The sequence below is a fragment of the Condylostylus longicornis genome, unplaced genomic scaffold, assembly GCF_029603195.1.
Source record: "Condylostylus longicornis isolate FDR11 unplaced genomic scaffold, ASM2960319v2 ptg000110l, whole genome shotgun sequence".
In the NCBI taxonomy this organism is placed as follows: Eukaryota; Metazoa; Arthropoda; class Insecta; order Diptera; family Dolichopodidae; genus Condylostylus; species Condylostylus longicornis.
This window is the reverse complement of record NW_026578078.1, coordinates 2644802-2660540: the sequence shown is the minus strand read 5'-3', so window position 1 is coordinate 2660540 and position 15739 is coordinate 2644802. Positions and strand designations below refer to the sequence as shown.

General features: G+C 23.5%; 1 protein-coding gene across 1 annotated transcript in view; it reads left to right on the top strand.

Moving 5' to 3' along the window:
• LOC129614524 (uncharacterized) overlaps nt 1-15495 on the top strand; it is a 46245-nt gene extending 30750 nt beyond the window's left edge. Inside the window, exons 3-5 of the mRNA XM_055529173.1 lie at nt 13035-13256; nt 13334-13526; nt 14000-15495. Coding sequence (XP_055385148.1) covers nt 13035-13256; nt 13334-13526; nt 14000-14401 — 817 coding nt within the window. The 3' untranslated portion in view covers nt 14402-15495. The remainder of the gene's footprint in view (nt 1-13034; nt 13257-13333; nt 13527-13999) is intronic.
• The last annotated feature ends 244 nt before the right edge of the window (nt 15496-15739 follow it).

Genomic DNA, 15739 nt, shown 5'->3' with positions numbered 1-15739 from the left:
TACACCTGTGAATAAACTTTATATATATATAATATGTAAATCTATTAACAGCTATTTTAATAAATTACTATTTGAACCGTGACTCTTGTGACTTTGATAATATTAATTTTCAATAAAAATTAAAAATAACTACCACAATTCATAAAATAAACGCGTTTTTTTTTCTTTTTCATTTTTATTCTTTCAATTTTATGCTATTTTAATTTACATGACCAAAGGCTGTAGCATTTACATATAACAAGAGAATCAAAGTATTTTCAAAAGGTTCAGCGTCCAATTGTAAATACATGAAGCACTTGAAATCTAAATATTTATATACACATACTTATAAGATATTAAAAAAATTAAAAAAATAAGCAAATATTTTTTTAAATTTTACTAGATATTACACAATTTTATAGTTGCTAGTTTGCTTCTAGCAGAATAAAAAATTTATAAGATTTTCTATTTAATAAAATATCATACTTTATATATTAATTAGCATAGCAAAATTATGATAGGAATTAAAACTTGAAAAGTATTTATACTAAAAATATTTCAATTAATGCATTATTACACCCTTAAGTAATTATTTTGTACAAGAGTGTGTTTTTTAAAAGTTATTGTAATTTGAATATTAATTTAATAAGAATTTTAAGATGGTATTTAATTAATATGTTTAAGTAGATATCTATTTATGAATATTCATATATACTTTAAGAAGAGATAATAAATAATTAATAAATTAAGTTATCTAAACTCACTTGTGTTGTATTCCAAAATTATGAGATTCTTCATTTTATTATATATGACATAAAAAGAAACAACAAACGCAATCAATAAGTATACCATAGTAAATCATACACACCATATATAGTTTTAGTAAACTATTGTGTAGTCTCAATAATTAAAATGTTTTGGTTAGAACTTTCATTGACATTTGGTTAATTATAAATTTGTTACATATACATGTATATATACATATAAATATTTATCAATATTTAATCTTCTAAAATAATTATTTAATGCCGTATAGCTCAATTTAAAATATCGCTGTCCGAACTACCAACCGGAAAATTAAAAATCACAAGTAGGTTTGCAATATTGTTTTGCAAAATTTTAATCACCTACGGAATAGCCAAAATTTAAAAACAAAGAAAATATTCTATAGAGGTGTCATATTAATCGATTTTGGTAACTAGTTGACGGGTCCGAAATATAAAATAAATTGCTCACTTCAATAATTTAAAGTAATAAATTGATATTTAAATAATTAAACAGTTCAATAATTTATTTAATTAAATCGTCAAAAATCATGAAAGTATCGTTTGGTTGTCGGTCTCACCTTGGTTAAATGGTATATCAAAGCGAGTCCTTTTGACGTTGATAAATCATATGTGAAAAAAATATAGCAAGCAATTTATGATATCAGGCAATGTTTTTAATACATCAGCTTCGCAGGGGGCTTTGTGATCCCAAGAGAAATCTCACAGCTTGATGTGGTTGCTATACTGTAGTTTGTCAGGGACCGGAGTATAGGGCTAACGTAGGTGGGAATGAGAATCACAAAAGATCCAATAGTTCGACATGAGAAGGATTTAAGGGCGTCGGTCCACGACAAAAAAATTTGTTTTTACATTTCATTAGTAAAATTGAGACCATCTATGGTTATTCCATATTTTCGAATCGGGTAATTGGTTAATTTTCTTTCTTGTATTGAAAAATGAATTATAATTTTATAAACAATGTTTTCATTGTAAAAAAAAGCAATTATAAAATTAAATTCCAAATAAATTGAGATATGAAAATCTATAACTATAAAATATGAAATATTAAATTTTTATAATATTAAGTCTTTTAATTTGTTTATTTAAATATTCTGTAAAATTAGAGAATGTGTAAATAACCTTAGGTAATTAAAATAATTATCATAATTTTATATTAAAATACCATTAAAATTAAGTATGTAATTACTTTAATTTTAATTACATGTTACAGTTGTATTATTATTTTGCTTAATATACATACATAAATAAATACATACTATACACATAAAGATGAAACAAAATTAGAATCTGATAATCTCTCAATAAAGGTAGATATATACATGGTGAATTGGAAATTAACAATAATGCCGAAAGCAATGTAAGAAATGCAAATTTCAAATACATTCATTCCTGCATATAACGTATGTATGCTTGTAATATGCATGTTTTAATTACAATTCTCATGCGCGCATTTAATTTTATTCAATTTTTTTCTACTTAGGTATATAAAACAGAAAATCAACTATATATAAATATAAAGTTAAAATTAAGCCAAACTTTAAATCTCGAGCTGTAACATTTTATAATTAATACGAAAATAGTTTTGTTGCGCATAATTGCATATTAATTTTTTCTTTTAAATAATATTTTTGGTAAATCAAGGACAGAATTTTTATCAAAGAGAAGAAAAAATGTAGAAATATTTTACTTTCCGTCTCTCTACATAAAAACTGCAATTTAATAAGCAAATAAATCTCTTATATAGAAAATTATTTCTCTATCTACAGGTACATCTTTTATAATTTTCACGTACCTCTGGCTGCCTCAAGTTGTAGCCGTAGTTTTATTTATTAACTTTATTCAACTTGTAATTAAACAAGAATATCTTCTATTCTTTAAGAATATCTTCTTATTGCTAACTCAGATTACATTTTTTAACTAGCGTAATTACCTGTCTAATTTAGCTGCTGTTCTATTGTATGTGCAACAGTTTTTTGAATCTATACTTGTATTTTTGTTTTCAAACGAAACCTTCTTAAATGTGTGCAACATTTGAGAATTTCAACATTTTCGTCCTTAAAATTTTAAAAGTTAGAGTTTTTCGCTCAAATTATAGAAAAGAAATTCGGTACCAACTTCACTAACTGTATTTTTATTCTAATTTAATTGTAATGGTGACAGGGAACTATTTATAATTCTCATGTCTAATTGACTATTTTGTGTATTATGACTTTAATTTTAAAGTAACATCTTTCTAAATACATTGCCCTTTATATAGCTTTATAAAAATTTTAAATAATAGAAATGATTTTCTTTGCATTAGTAACCTCCATTAAAAATCATAATATCCTTTTGTAATGAAGTTCTCATACATACATGTATAAATATTAAGTAAATGTACGTACTTTGATTATTATGTATAGGCATGAAGTAGAAAATTTCCGTATATGAGAAACCAGTTATATAATTAAGAAATTTTATGTATATATACAAACACCTTTTAAGAAAAAGTATACGAAAGAAAAAAAAAAATTCATTAAAATTGTTAGACTTTTTTTTTCTTTTCCAACAGGTGTTATACATCATAAAAAACATAATGCGTTCTTGTACATTATAAATAAATACAAAATGTACTTTACAGGCGATATCAGCTTACATGCTAATCCGCAAACATTTACTGCAAAATTTAATTCCTAAACACAAACATACATACATGTTATATCATATGGTTAAAATATATGTACAATAGTTTTTGCTTTGTGGGCGCAAATGCAATGTAATTAAATGCAAAACATTTGTATAACATCATTAACGATTTCTTTGAAAAAAAAAGGAAGGCAGAACAAAAAAAACACATAATAACAAACGTCCAATAAAGAAAATGAGCATAAGAAAAAAAAACCTATAAATTACATAATGATCAACAAGTTGTTAACAGAACTTTCAGTTCATTAAACCAATCAATTTTCATACAAAGAAAAATAACTTGAAATCACCTGAACAGATAATGTCATTTGGCAGCTACATATATGCAATATATTAAACATTTGTACCTAATACACGAATTGTGTTTTAATATTATGAAATAATTTATGCACGCATCTTAGATTCTATGCAAACTAAGTGAATTTTTATTGCCTTACAATATTTCTAACTTAAGATGGTAGGTTTTATGTACTTAAACATACAAAATGTTATTTCTTGTTAATTATTTTTTCTTTTATTAATTATTTATGAATAATATTAATAAATAATATATGTGCATTCTAAATAATTCACTCGTTATACAATCTTATAATTTGTGGTAGATGTCTACTTTAAACCAAACATTTTATTCATTATATAATTTTGTAAATTGATACTTTGACACTTACAGATGGTTTATTTTTAAACAAAATAAATTTTATACAAACCGTAACATAAAAAAATGTTAAGGAATTTTATACATTATTAATATTATGTTTTTGAAATCATCTCTACTACTGAATTAAGATGCAACAATATAAATAAAATCTTAAATATCAACACTATTTAGAAAAGTATTCATATCACAACATACTATGTACTTTTATATTTGAATATGACAGCCATAGAAAATTCATCAAAATTGTAAATTACAAAGTGTCATATGCAAATTAAAATGTCAAAATTCTTAATACAAAACAGATAGAGGTACCTATAGTCTGTCATTTTTTATAAGATTTTGATTAGCGTTTGATATTAGGAAAATTGTATTTTACGCGCATAATTTACGTATTACGTTACGTATATTTGAAATGTGTGAATAATTTGATAAAAAGTTAAAGATGTTTTAGAAATCTATTTTAAAATTTGTTTCATATTGGATTAGTTTCAGTTTAATAATGTGTGAAGAAAAAGTTACGAAATAATTAAATTAATTTATAAAATTTTTAAGATATTTTCAAAACTAGGCTAAGTAGTACGGTCAATAAATACTACTAGCAATGAATACAAAATAACTCAAAAAAAATGTACTTAATATAAAAGAGTATTGATAATGTTATACTTATATAACATCTATCAGAGAAATAAATAATGGAACGTTTAAGAAGCAACAAACGTTTTACTTTTTAAATTGAGAACTAAAAGATTCTTAGTACATATAGTGCCAAAAGTGTACATTGACTTTTGCTAAGTATTAAGAAAGGGTGAATCATTTGCCAAAGAGAGTTAAAATACTAAGTCATGTGCTGAATTGATTTTAAAAAAAAATTTTGTTATCTGATCAGTATGGTACGAGTATGAACAGTGAACGTATGAACATATGATTTGTTGTTAATTCCAAGGTATTGTCGTTGAATTCCATTTTTATTTTTTTAATTTCGATGAACGAAATCACATAATATGAGGAAAATCTCTCAATATCAAAACACTCGCTGAAACTTAAATACACGAAGTTACAAACGGATAAACACAGGACACTTTTGTATTCTATGCAACCGGAGCTAGAATAATTCGTCCATATTGCATGCACACTTGCTCAAACCCACACACACACTTAATATTTGTATTGAGTTTAAAATGAAAATTATTTTTTGTTTACACAAGATACACAAATACCAGTACATCTGTTACTTAACTGATTTTATCACTGATTATAGTAATTAAAAACATTATTAATTTTAAGCTGCTCATATTATCGCGGTTTACTAGTGATAATATGAAATACAAAAGTCAAGTTTTTTCTAACTTTTAAATCATATGTAAATATAGAGACGCATCATTCCTCATATTTATCTAAATTTATGATGCAAAGTAAGTATGAAAATTCTCAATTAAGTAGCGATAAATTTAATTATCGTTAATTTCCTGTATTTAAAGGTTTTTACTATGTTAAAAAATCTTTAATAAGAAGATTTTATTGCAGCTTAAAGTTATTACTTATAAATTACCGTTTAAATTAGTTCTGATCGATACAAATCAAAAGTTTTATAAATTACTTTTTAACAATTTAATAACTAGTTTTTAAAATATTGGTAACAAATCAATTTCTTGATTATACATAAAATTATCATCTTGTAAAAATAAATGAAAATTTATTTTTATTTAGATTGATTACAATATTATACATTATATAATTACCATTTCATTATGGTGTTATTATATGCATATTTAAATTAAGCAAGGAAGTTGTGTGAAAGGTATACAACTTAAAAACTAGCGACTGACTTTTGTAATTCAAATAAAATACCATAATTACCTACACATATTTGATGGCATTACATTAATATTTAATTTAAATTTTATTCAATAAGAAGACAGTTCAATCTGTCAAAGGTGATATTGCGGAAAACAAATCCGGTCGTTTGCCGAAAAAATCACAAATTCAAAATCCGTGCAGAAATTTTATTTAAATTTAAAATTTTAATTAAATTTAAAAACTATCGAAAGTCGTAAAAAAATCAAGCGAAGATTTTCTAGAATTTTTGCCTGTTCGTATCAGAATTAATTTATTTTTTTTTTTAATAAATAAGGTTTTATATATGTTTAAATGGAAATAAAAGACATTTAAATAAAATATTTAATAAAATATTTTGAAATCCAAGAAAAAACACTATGAAGGTCAAAATTTTTAAATTTTTGTTAAAGAAAGCTATTCATTCCATAAAACCTGTCTAAATCGTTTGCCTTATGTAAATGTTTTTGCCTGTAACAAGTTTTACGGAAAAGCCACTTGATATTCCGCCTTTTTTTTAAGAATCAAGAATTTAAATTTTTGCAATTTCACAAAAAGAAACTGTAAAATGTATTTATTTTTCAAAATACTGTAGATCTATGTGATATTTTATTCTATACAATATTATGAAAGTAATAAAATACTATTAAGTAAATCTGTAGTATTTAAGTAAATGCGACATGGTCTAATTATTATACCATATCTTTGATTCATTATATAGAATATGTAATAATTTATTTTATTTTTAGTTCCGTAATATCATTTCATATTAATTATAATTATATAAATAAATTAATAATAAGAGTATTGGAACTCGAAATAAATAATATTGCTATATAAAATGAAATAAAAGAGATGACAGAAAAATGTTAATTTTAAATGTTAGTTATTCAAACTATTTGTAAAGAATTTGCAAAAAAATTTTTTAAATTAATTTAACACACGCTCTGTAAATAAGTAGAATATTTAAAATTGAAATAAAATCTTAGAAGTGTTAAGATAATTATGTCATAATGAATTAGTTACGCTCATAATTATATCGGCAATAAATGCATAAAGTAAAATTGAAATATGTATTATATAACAAATTTGTCACTTAATTTATAATGTTGAAAGTATTTGTGGAGTGAAGATTGCGCATATAGTTCTTAAACTTTTGCATCCTTGTCTGCATGCATCTTATATATACAGGATGACTCTGAAAGGTATACGAGTACAACAATATATATCATTGGTTAAAGGATCGAAAATGGCTAAAATTTTTATTCCGGATTGGGTGCCAAATCTCAAAAGTTTCCGAGTTCCGTAGTGATTTTAATGAATTTTCACGAAGTTTTTACTTATCCAAAGTTTTTTGATTATAATTTCCGTTCTGAAAATAATAGGAACTTCAAAAAAACAGTTGCCTAGTAAAGGGCATAAACATATTTCTTGATTCTGTATTTTATGTACTGCAAAATTTAAAAACTTTCAGGCTTTACGTGTAGTATCTCTTACTTAGAATTTTGTATCTCATAGTGTGAGTTGGTAAACTATAAATTTTATCTTTTTAATTTTTAATCTTTTTATGTGAAGATCATGTAAAATGCATGTATGTATGTATTGACAGATTTCTATAGTTCTTTCAGACATATTTTACAGTTACTATATGTACTGCTCCGAATCATTTCAAGTGACAGACTATTATTTTCAATAACTCTATCTGTCATTGCAAATTTTCGAAGAATTGAATTAAGAATTCCACACAAAGAATATTCTTTGTGCATTTTATATTCTTAACTTTCAATAGCATAATTTAAATTTCTTGTAAATAATCAATAAGGAAATCTATTTATTCGTTGCATACGAATTACGATATATGTTTGTGCGAATGTATGTATGTATCTACAATTACAATTCTTACATTTCATATTTAGGTTAACGGATGTAATATGAAAAATTTTAAACAAATTGCAAATAATTCTAAGAAATCAAAGTGTGTAGAACACTGGATCTGTTTGAACACTATATTTTATTTGTGTGGAATTATAAAAATGTATTAATTGGAAAAATATAAGAAAAATATTAAATTATGAAGATGTGTGTAAAAAATGTATCGAAACCGCTTATTTAAATTTTATCACATGCGAGTCTTTCATATGCATATGTCGTATATGTACCGTAAATGTAATGCCTTATAACAAATTCAAAGAAAGTCATATGATCAAACAAACTTATTCTATCTAATAAATCACTAAGTGATACTGATAATATACGATTAAAGTACGATATTATTATTGTAAACACAAATCAATTCTTACAAATATCTCGTGTTTATAATAAAGTTTTTGAAACTTTACGATAAATATCACTAGTGATATTAGTTATTCGATAGTCAAAATAAGCCCCAATAAATTAATTTATTACCTGAATTGTCTTAATACTACATGCTGTGTGCTACAAAAACATAACGCTTATGAACAATATTTCAGTTATTTTGTGTTTGTACGTGTACAAAAGTGTTAAACGGTACCTTTATCCAAAATTCTCGCTTCCAATTAATTTTTTGAGAAAGGGGTTGCGCATAGAAAGATAAAATTTTTTACATAAGCGATGGATTAGCGTAAATTGACCAATGGGGATATTTTAAAGCGAATAGGTCTACAAAGCACTTTAACAGCATAGGATTACTAGTAGATTATACGATTCTTTACAATAGATGTATATGAAAATTACATTTATTTTATAAGTGTATTTTAAAATTATTAAATGATTGCATACACATAACTTCCACGACACCAGTAAGTTTTAAGTAATTTACGTACATACAGCCATATTTACATAACGTAAATGAATATAAATACGTATACATTAATCACTATACTAATAAAAACATAAAAATGTCATTATTCTTTCATTATAAAATTTAAACTACATATTTGTTGTTATTTAGGATCAATTTAATTTTTTTATGTATTAATAAATACCCATACAAATAATTTTTATGTTTTGTAACAAAAACTTTAATTTTTATGAAATCTTCATAGAATCATACTCATGGAATATAATGTATTCGATTCCTCTTTTTTTGCTTATTTTATAAAACTGAAATTGAATAGAACTATTCAATAAAATTTAATTATTATTTGCATTTATTTTATCAATAAAATTAAAACACTCATTCATTAATTTTTATTTTATTATCCTGAAATAAAATCTCAATGTGTGATTTTTTTATGTAAATGTACATACATCCATACATACCAATATTTTTAATGGTGCTATGTTATTCGATTCACAAAGAAAGAGCTGAAGTATCAATAACATAATATTTTTTTGTTAAACTGAACGGCTTTATTAATTTAGTAAAATATAATTATTTGTTTCTCCGTATTTTTTATGTAATCGCAGCATAATTTTTATTGAACTACTCCAGAATTTTTTTTTATTTCTATTAGAAATTAAAATTTAGGATTTGTAGAATTTTTTGTGAAAAAAAACTACCATAAACATTATTGTTAGCAATTTTTTAATTATTATAGACAAATATTCAATATTAGAATTAAAATGTCTTTCATTGACATATACATATAAATTTTAGCAAAACACACTTTTTCAAATAAATTATACTAAATCATTTTATAATTTTATAAAATTATTTTTAGATCTAACTCTATCATCAAGAACCTCACGTTTTAATAAAATGTTTTCCATTTTATGTTTATTTACACCATGAATTAAAGGTTAAGCTTGTTAAATTTGTTTCAGTTTGCAAATTTGCTGTAGAAAATAACAAATAATAATTTATGATTTAATATAATAAATAATTTTTTTTTCCTATATATACATATATCAAAATAACTGATTAAAATGGAGAATGCAAAACTATGAATTATAATACACTAACATTTTTTAACTATTATCGCAGCTACAAAAAAAAAATAATTTATATGTTACTCTACATTATTAAGGATAAAATATTTTTATATTAATCATGTGTACACTTTTATAATAATTCTGAAATAATAAAGTAAGTAAATAAAGGGTTATTTATTAAAAATATACCTAGGTATATAACAATTTTTTATTATATTAAAGGAAAGATCAATTTTCTTGTATGACGCCAGTCATATATTTAAAAATTAACATTTTTTTTACAATATTAATTCTATATAATTTATGCATATAATAATATTTAATGAAAATAGTTAATGTTCGAAGAATAAATTAGATTATGTTTAAACAATTTTATATACACATATTTTTTTATTGAAAAGAAAAACTAAATTACTTATATTTTGAACTTTCTTTTATTATAATTCACAATGTTCTTTTAATTTTTTTATATAATTTTTAATATCATTGTCTAAACACATAATATATAATTGTTATTATACGTATATAAAATGAGAATTGAGAAAATCGAAATTAATAATAAACTTTCTAAACAACTTTGACTTTCTTTTCATTATACTAAATAATTTCCGACATATCAATGAAAAGTAAAAATTTAGATTTTCGTAAATATTACGAGTAAAAATTAATTTGAAATCTAAATTTTAACATATATTTTTAACAAAATTGAAGAAATTTGTGTTTATTACTTTCAGTCTACCCGAATAAGTGATGGAATTGGTGAATCTGTTTGAAAAATTTCTGCACGCATTAAAATAGAAAATTTTAATAACTGCCGTAGAAATTAATAAATACATAATTTATACTCCTTTTGCCCTCTTTCCATGCATTACTTATTCAACAAAAAGCGTTGCATTTTAGACAAAAAACAATATTATGAATGTCCTACCATCAAAAAATATAGTTAGTTATTTCAACTCAACTGATCACTAGTTGGTTGGTATGTGACAATGCTTTTTATAATTTTATTCCATCCTAAATTTATGCAATAATTATGATTTTTTTAATATGTCAGCGAAATAATTATAAATTAGATAAAGGATTTAATTTCTAGAAAAAATTTGATTTGGTGGAGGGAAATGTGCTACTTCACAAATTGTTGAAATGATTCGAATTTATTAAATTGGATTTTTGTTAATAAATTAAATGTGATTTACTTTTTCCTATATGTAAATATATTACTTAATTAAATTAAATAGGTAAGAACAAAATGGCGTCAAAATCAACAATTATTCTTCAATTTAACGAAAATATTGGTATTTTCTATTCGGAAATAGAAATATTAATTTAATAACTTGCAAATCTGATACAAGTCGCTTGCTACTTAATATTTTCTTTAATATTTTGTCATTTTTAAAAAACTTTTACCTAAAAGAATTTTTTTTATTAAAATGTTGATTTTTTTAAGTTCTTATACATTTTTTTTATTATTCTAATCTATATTAATTATTAATTTATATAGGGAGATTCGCATAAGACGGCAAATAATTTTAGGGATTATTCTTGAATCAATTTCCAGCAAAAAATTGTATGGGGTGTCGGGTGGCGATATTTTCCATTTTTCGCATGTTTTTGAATACATTTAACACTTTTTACTGGAAAAACTATGAGAGATAGACGAAAATGTTATATGGGTTAACTTTTAGATCTCATCATAGCGCATCAAAAAAAAAAAACAAAACAAAAAACAATAATAATAACAAAAATTTTTTAGGAAATTTCGAATTTTGTAAAAAAAATTTTAAAACAAGCAAAACTTCTGACTTTGAAAAGCTGTATCTCGAAAATTATGGCTTAAATCAAATTAAATTAGTTTTAATGGCTTAAAACAAAGACCAAAAATAAAGAACAATTAATCGCCTGTAAGACAAACTGATAATGATATCTCTATGTTGTATGGTTCCGAAGTTATAAGCATTTATTTCTATTCAGAAAGATTTTGTAACTTTTTTTTTCAACAGGCTGTAGTTCGAAAATGAGTATATCTCTCCCTCCCCCACTCATACAATTTTTTACTGGAAATTGAATCATTCCTGAAATTATTTGCCACCTTATGCGAACCACCCTGTATACCTTACTAGGAAAAAATATTATTATTATATTCTATTTTTAAACTTACTGTTTTACTTTGCAAAAATATTTTAATAATAATAATTTATGTAAGAAATATAAATTTAAAATATTCACTCTAGAATCCATCATCGACCAGCAGGCATACTATAAAACTGCTGAAAACACTGAAAATATTTTATACATGTTTGTAAATTTATATCCAAGTAGCATTTATTATGATGTAATCTTAAGATGATTATATTTACATTTTATTTAATTCTTGCACGCCAACTGATCTAATATTGATCTCAGATAAAAAAATTTTATGGTCCGTTTTTTGAATTCTTAAGGTAAATATCATACACACAAATTATGTGTAGATGTAAGCATCATAATGTATTATTCAGTCATATTATATTTTTTCCCTCCCTCTATAGTCTATACTCTACACGACTCCTCTTTCCATTGTTTACATTTCAAGCAATTCAATGCAGTTACAGAGTTTTTGTGAAAAAATTCTTGTAAATTAATTCAATTTTGCTTTTCTTTTCTTTTACCATTCATTGTGCATTCATATAAATTTTGCAAGAAAAATATTTAAAATTAAAATCATACTGATATAATATGGGTTATACTTATATACATACGTACATATATAAGTTTTCTTGTGAATGTATAGCCTCTAACTGAAAGAAAGAGTAAGATTGCGTTCTTGTCATTTAAACTTAATTATTATCTTAATGCTTATGTATGTATGTATATGTAAAAAAATATAAATTTTAATGCGATTTCCATGTTTTTCGGATTAATATTAACAATATTAAATAATAAGTAATATGATTTATTGTTAATTATAATCATTGTATGGAGTTAATTAATTTCGACACAAATAAGTGAAAAAGCAAATTGTTTTTTCTTTATTTTCCATTCCATTTGTCTTCAAAAAAGATCGGATTTTAAAAAAATTTCTTAAATGACTGGGTTTGTTGTGAAATTAATGAAAATTCGCTAGGTTATACATATGTCGAAGTTATAAATCCCTAACAAATTCCTAATAATTCCATAAATTTAAAATACAAATTTAGATTTAAGTATCTTTCAATAAATTCATTAATAATTTTAAATTTTTCATATTTTTTTTACAGCATATTTTGCATATTACTTGTAAATATTGCATTTGCAACAACACCAACAGAAGAACATAATTTACATTTACGAGATTCACGAATTATAAATTTAGATATTCGACCAGTTAATACACTCAAAAAGAGACATGCTAATCCATTAAGTGGTGGAAATCAAATGAAAAAAATGAATCGAGAAAAGAAATCGAATTCGAAAAAACCTAATAATAAGGAACTTTTAGAGTAATTTTTTATAAATTATTTTAGAATTTATAAAAAAAATATACACTTCATGCTTATTTTGTTGAATTTTCTTGTAGGAGGTTGGGATTATCAGAAGTCATAGTTCCAATTAGTCATGGCCGAAAACGATTAGCTGTTGAATCGAGAAGATTTTCAAGACCAGATGATTCAAAAATGTTTATTGTAAAACTTCCTCCACAACCGGCTTATTATGGAAACGTTAAATTTGCTCATCCGAAAAACTCTGTCAATAATAATGATGTTCAAAAGGTAAGTAAGAAATACTGGAGTTTATATATTATGTATGTCGGGTATTTACTGAATTTTAATTTAATTTGGCCGTTCATTTAGTAAATACATTCGTAAAATTCTCTTGTAAATATTCTAATGAGAAATAAACAAGAAAGAAATTTTAACAAAATTTTATTGAAATCTAATTGTTAACAATGTGAAATAAGTACAATTGTAAAAAGTGTCTAAATTTTAAATTTATTCCAAATTGAATACTAAAATTTAATAAAAATCTATTTTAAATCAAGTTTGCCATTTATAAAGAAAAGACATTGAATTATAATTGTAATAAAATTCGAACTGAAGTTTGCAGATGAAAAATTTAATTCTGGTAAAAAGTCTAGAAATGGTTCAATTTCGTTATAACTTTAAAAGAAATTTATAAATAAATACATATATGTATGTATGTAAATGATTACTTACTTTATTAATGAAATTCTTTTAATTTTTAGCTCAATTTCCGTTCAAATGGAAAACTTGGAAGAATATATCATTGGAATTTACCTGTAATAAATAAAGTCGCACAAAAAACTGATAAAAAATTACCACAATCGAATATTAAAAGTTCAAGAAAAAATGATAAAAGTTTAATTGATATTAAAAATATTCCAACATGGTCAAATCAATGGGAAAATGAAACAATCGATAAATATGGCTCATATGATACCGTAAGATCAATTGGAAAGAAAGCATCGAAAAAATCGATACCATCATATTATGCACCACATAATTATATTAAAGGACCTAATAGTAATTTTCATAAAAATTTTCCTAGTAATGGTAAACCAAAAGGACTTTATGTAATGGGTAAAACTGGTAAAAAACCACTTTATTATAAGAATATCACATCTTGAACATAATTTCCTCCCAATCTTTTTTTATAATATTAAATAAGTAAATTACGAAAAAAACAAAGTTTTTTTTGTAAATTTAACAACAATACAAATCAAAAACAAAAAATCAAAATATAAAAAACAAAAAAAAAAATATGACTGATTAAATAAAATGTTATGTTAATTATACCAGTAAAAAAAAAAGTTGAAAAAAAAACCAAGCCTATTAAAACACTATATACCAATTTTAATTATAAATTTTAAACTATGAAAAACAAAAAAACAATTTCCGATTATAATTTTAGCCCAAAATCTCAGCACAAAAAAAAAAATTTACTACTCTCTTTATAATTATACATATTTATCTACATACTTATACAGCCTTTGAGTATTCATAATCTAAGAACTCAAAGGTATAACCTAAGCACCTTATGCCGATTTTAAAAGTATAACAAGACTGCCAAAAACAAAATTTTTATAATATATTTGCGTTAGCGTAATGCAATTTTAAAAAACCACTCAAATACAACAACTATGCAAATTTCATTATGAGATTTTGAGTTATGCTAATTATTATTATATCTAACATTAATGCCACATTTGCATACCTATTATGCCACCAAACTGAAGTTATTTTGCAAAATTTTGAATCGGAAAATTACAAAAACAATTATTAATATTTTATGTTTTCGAAGTAAGCCGATTGAAATATTTTTTTTTTTATGGAATTTTTGAGTATTTTTTGTGACACTCACTTTATTCAGTATGATTTTAAAAGCCATCTAGATTATAATAATTATTTTTTTGTTTTTTTTTTTTCAATTTCTTTATAAATACAATTTTTTATTCAAAAACTTCAACTCAGTACCCTTCCATTTTGAACTCTGTAAATCAGAACCGCTCCATTTGAAAGACAAGAAGGGTTGTGTGTGCTAAAAATTGCAACTTTTCATTTTTCAGATGGAATTTATCAACCGATTTTTTGAAGTTGAAATTTAAGTTTTAAATTTAAAAAAATATGTAGAATTAGTAGACCTAAAAATAGTAACCAATTTCCTTCACACAAATAATTTCCGACATCTCTTCCATTTAAACTTCATATAAATTTGGAATTTATTTTTGATTTGCAGTCTGAGCTTGGTGGCCTGATAGATATTTATGGCATTATCTACCATACATATTTAGAAATCCATACCTATCTTAAGCACGATATATAAAAATTATAAAATAACAAATTTTTTATTGTTCTTTAATTTAATATTAATGTCACATTTTTATTTTAACCAGGGATTTTTGCGCAAATTTATGTAATTGTCTTTTTAATCCTGTTATAATGTTAATTTTAATTTTTAATTATTT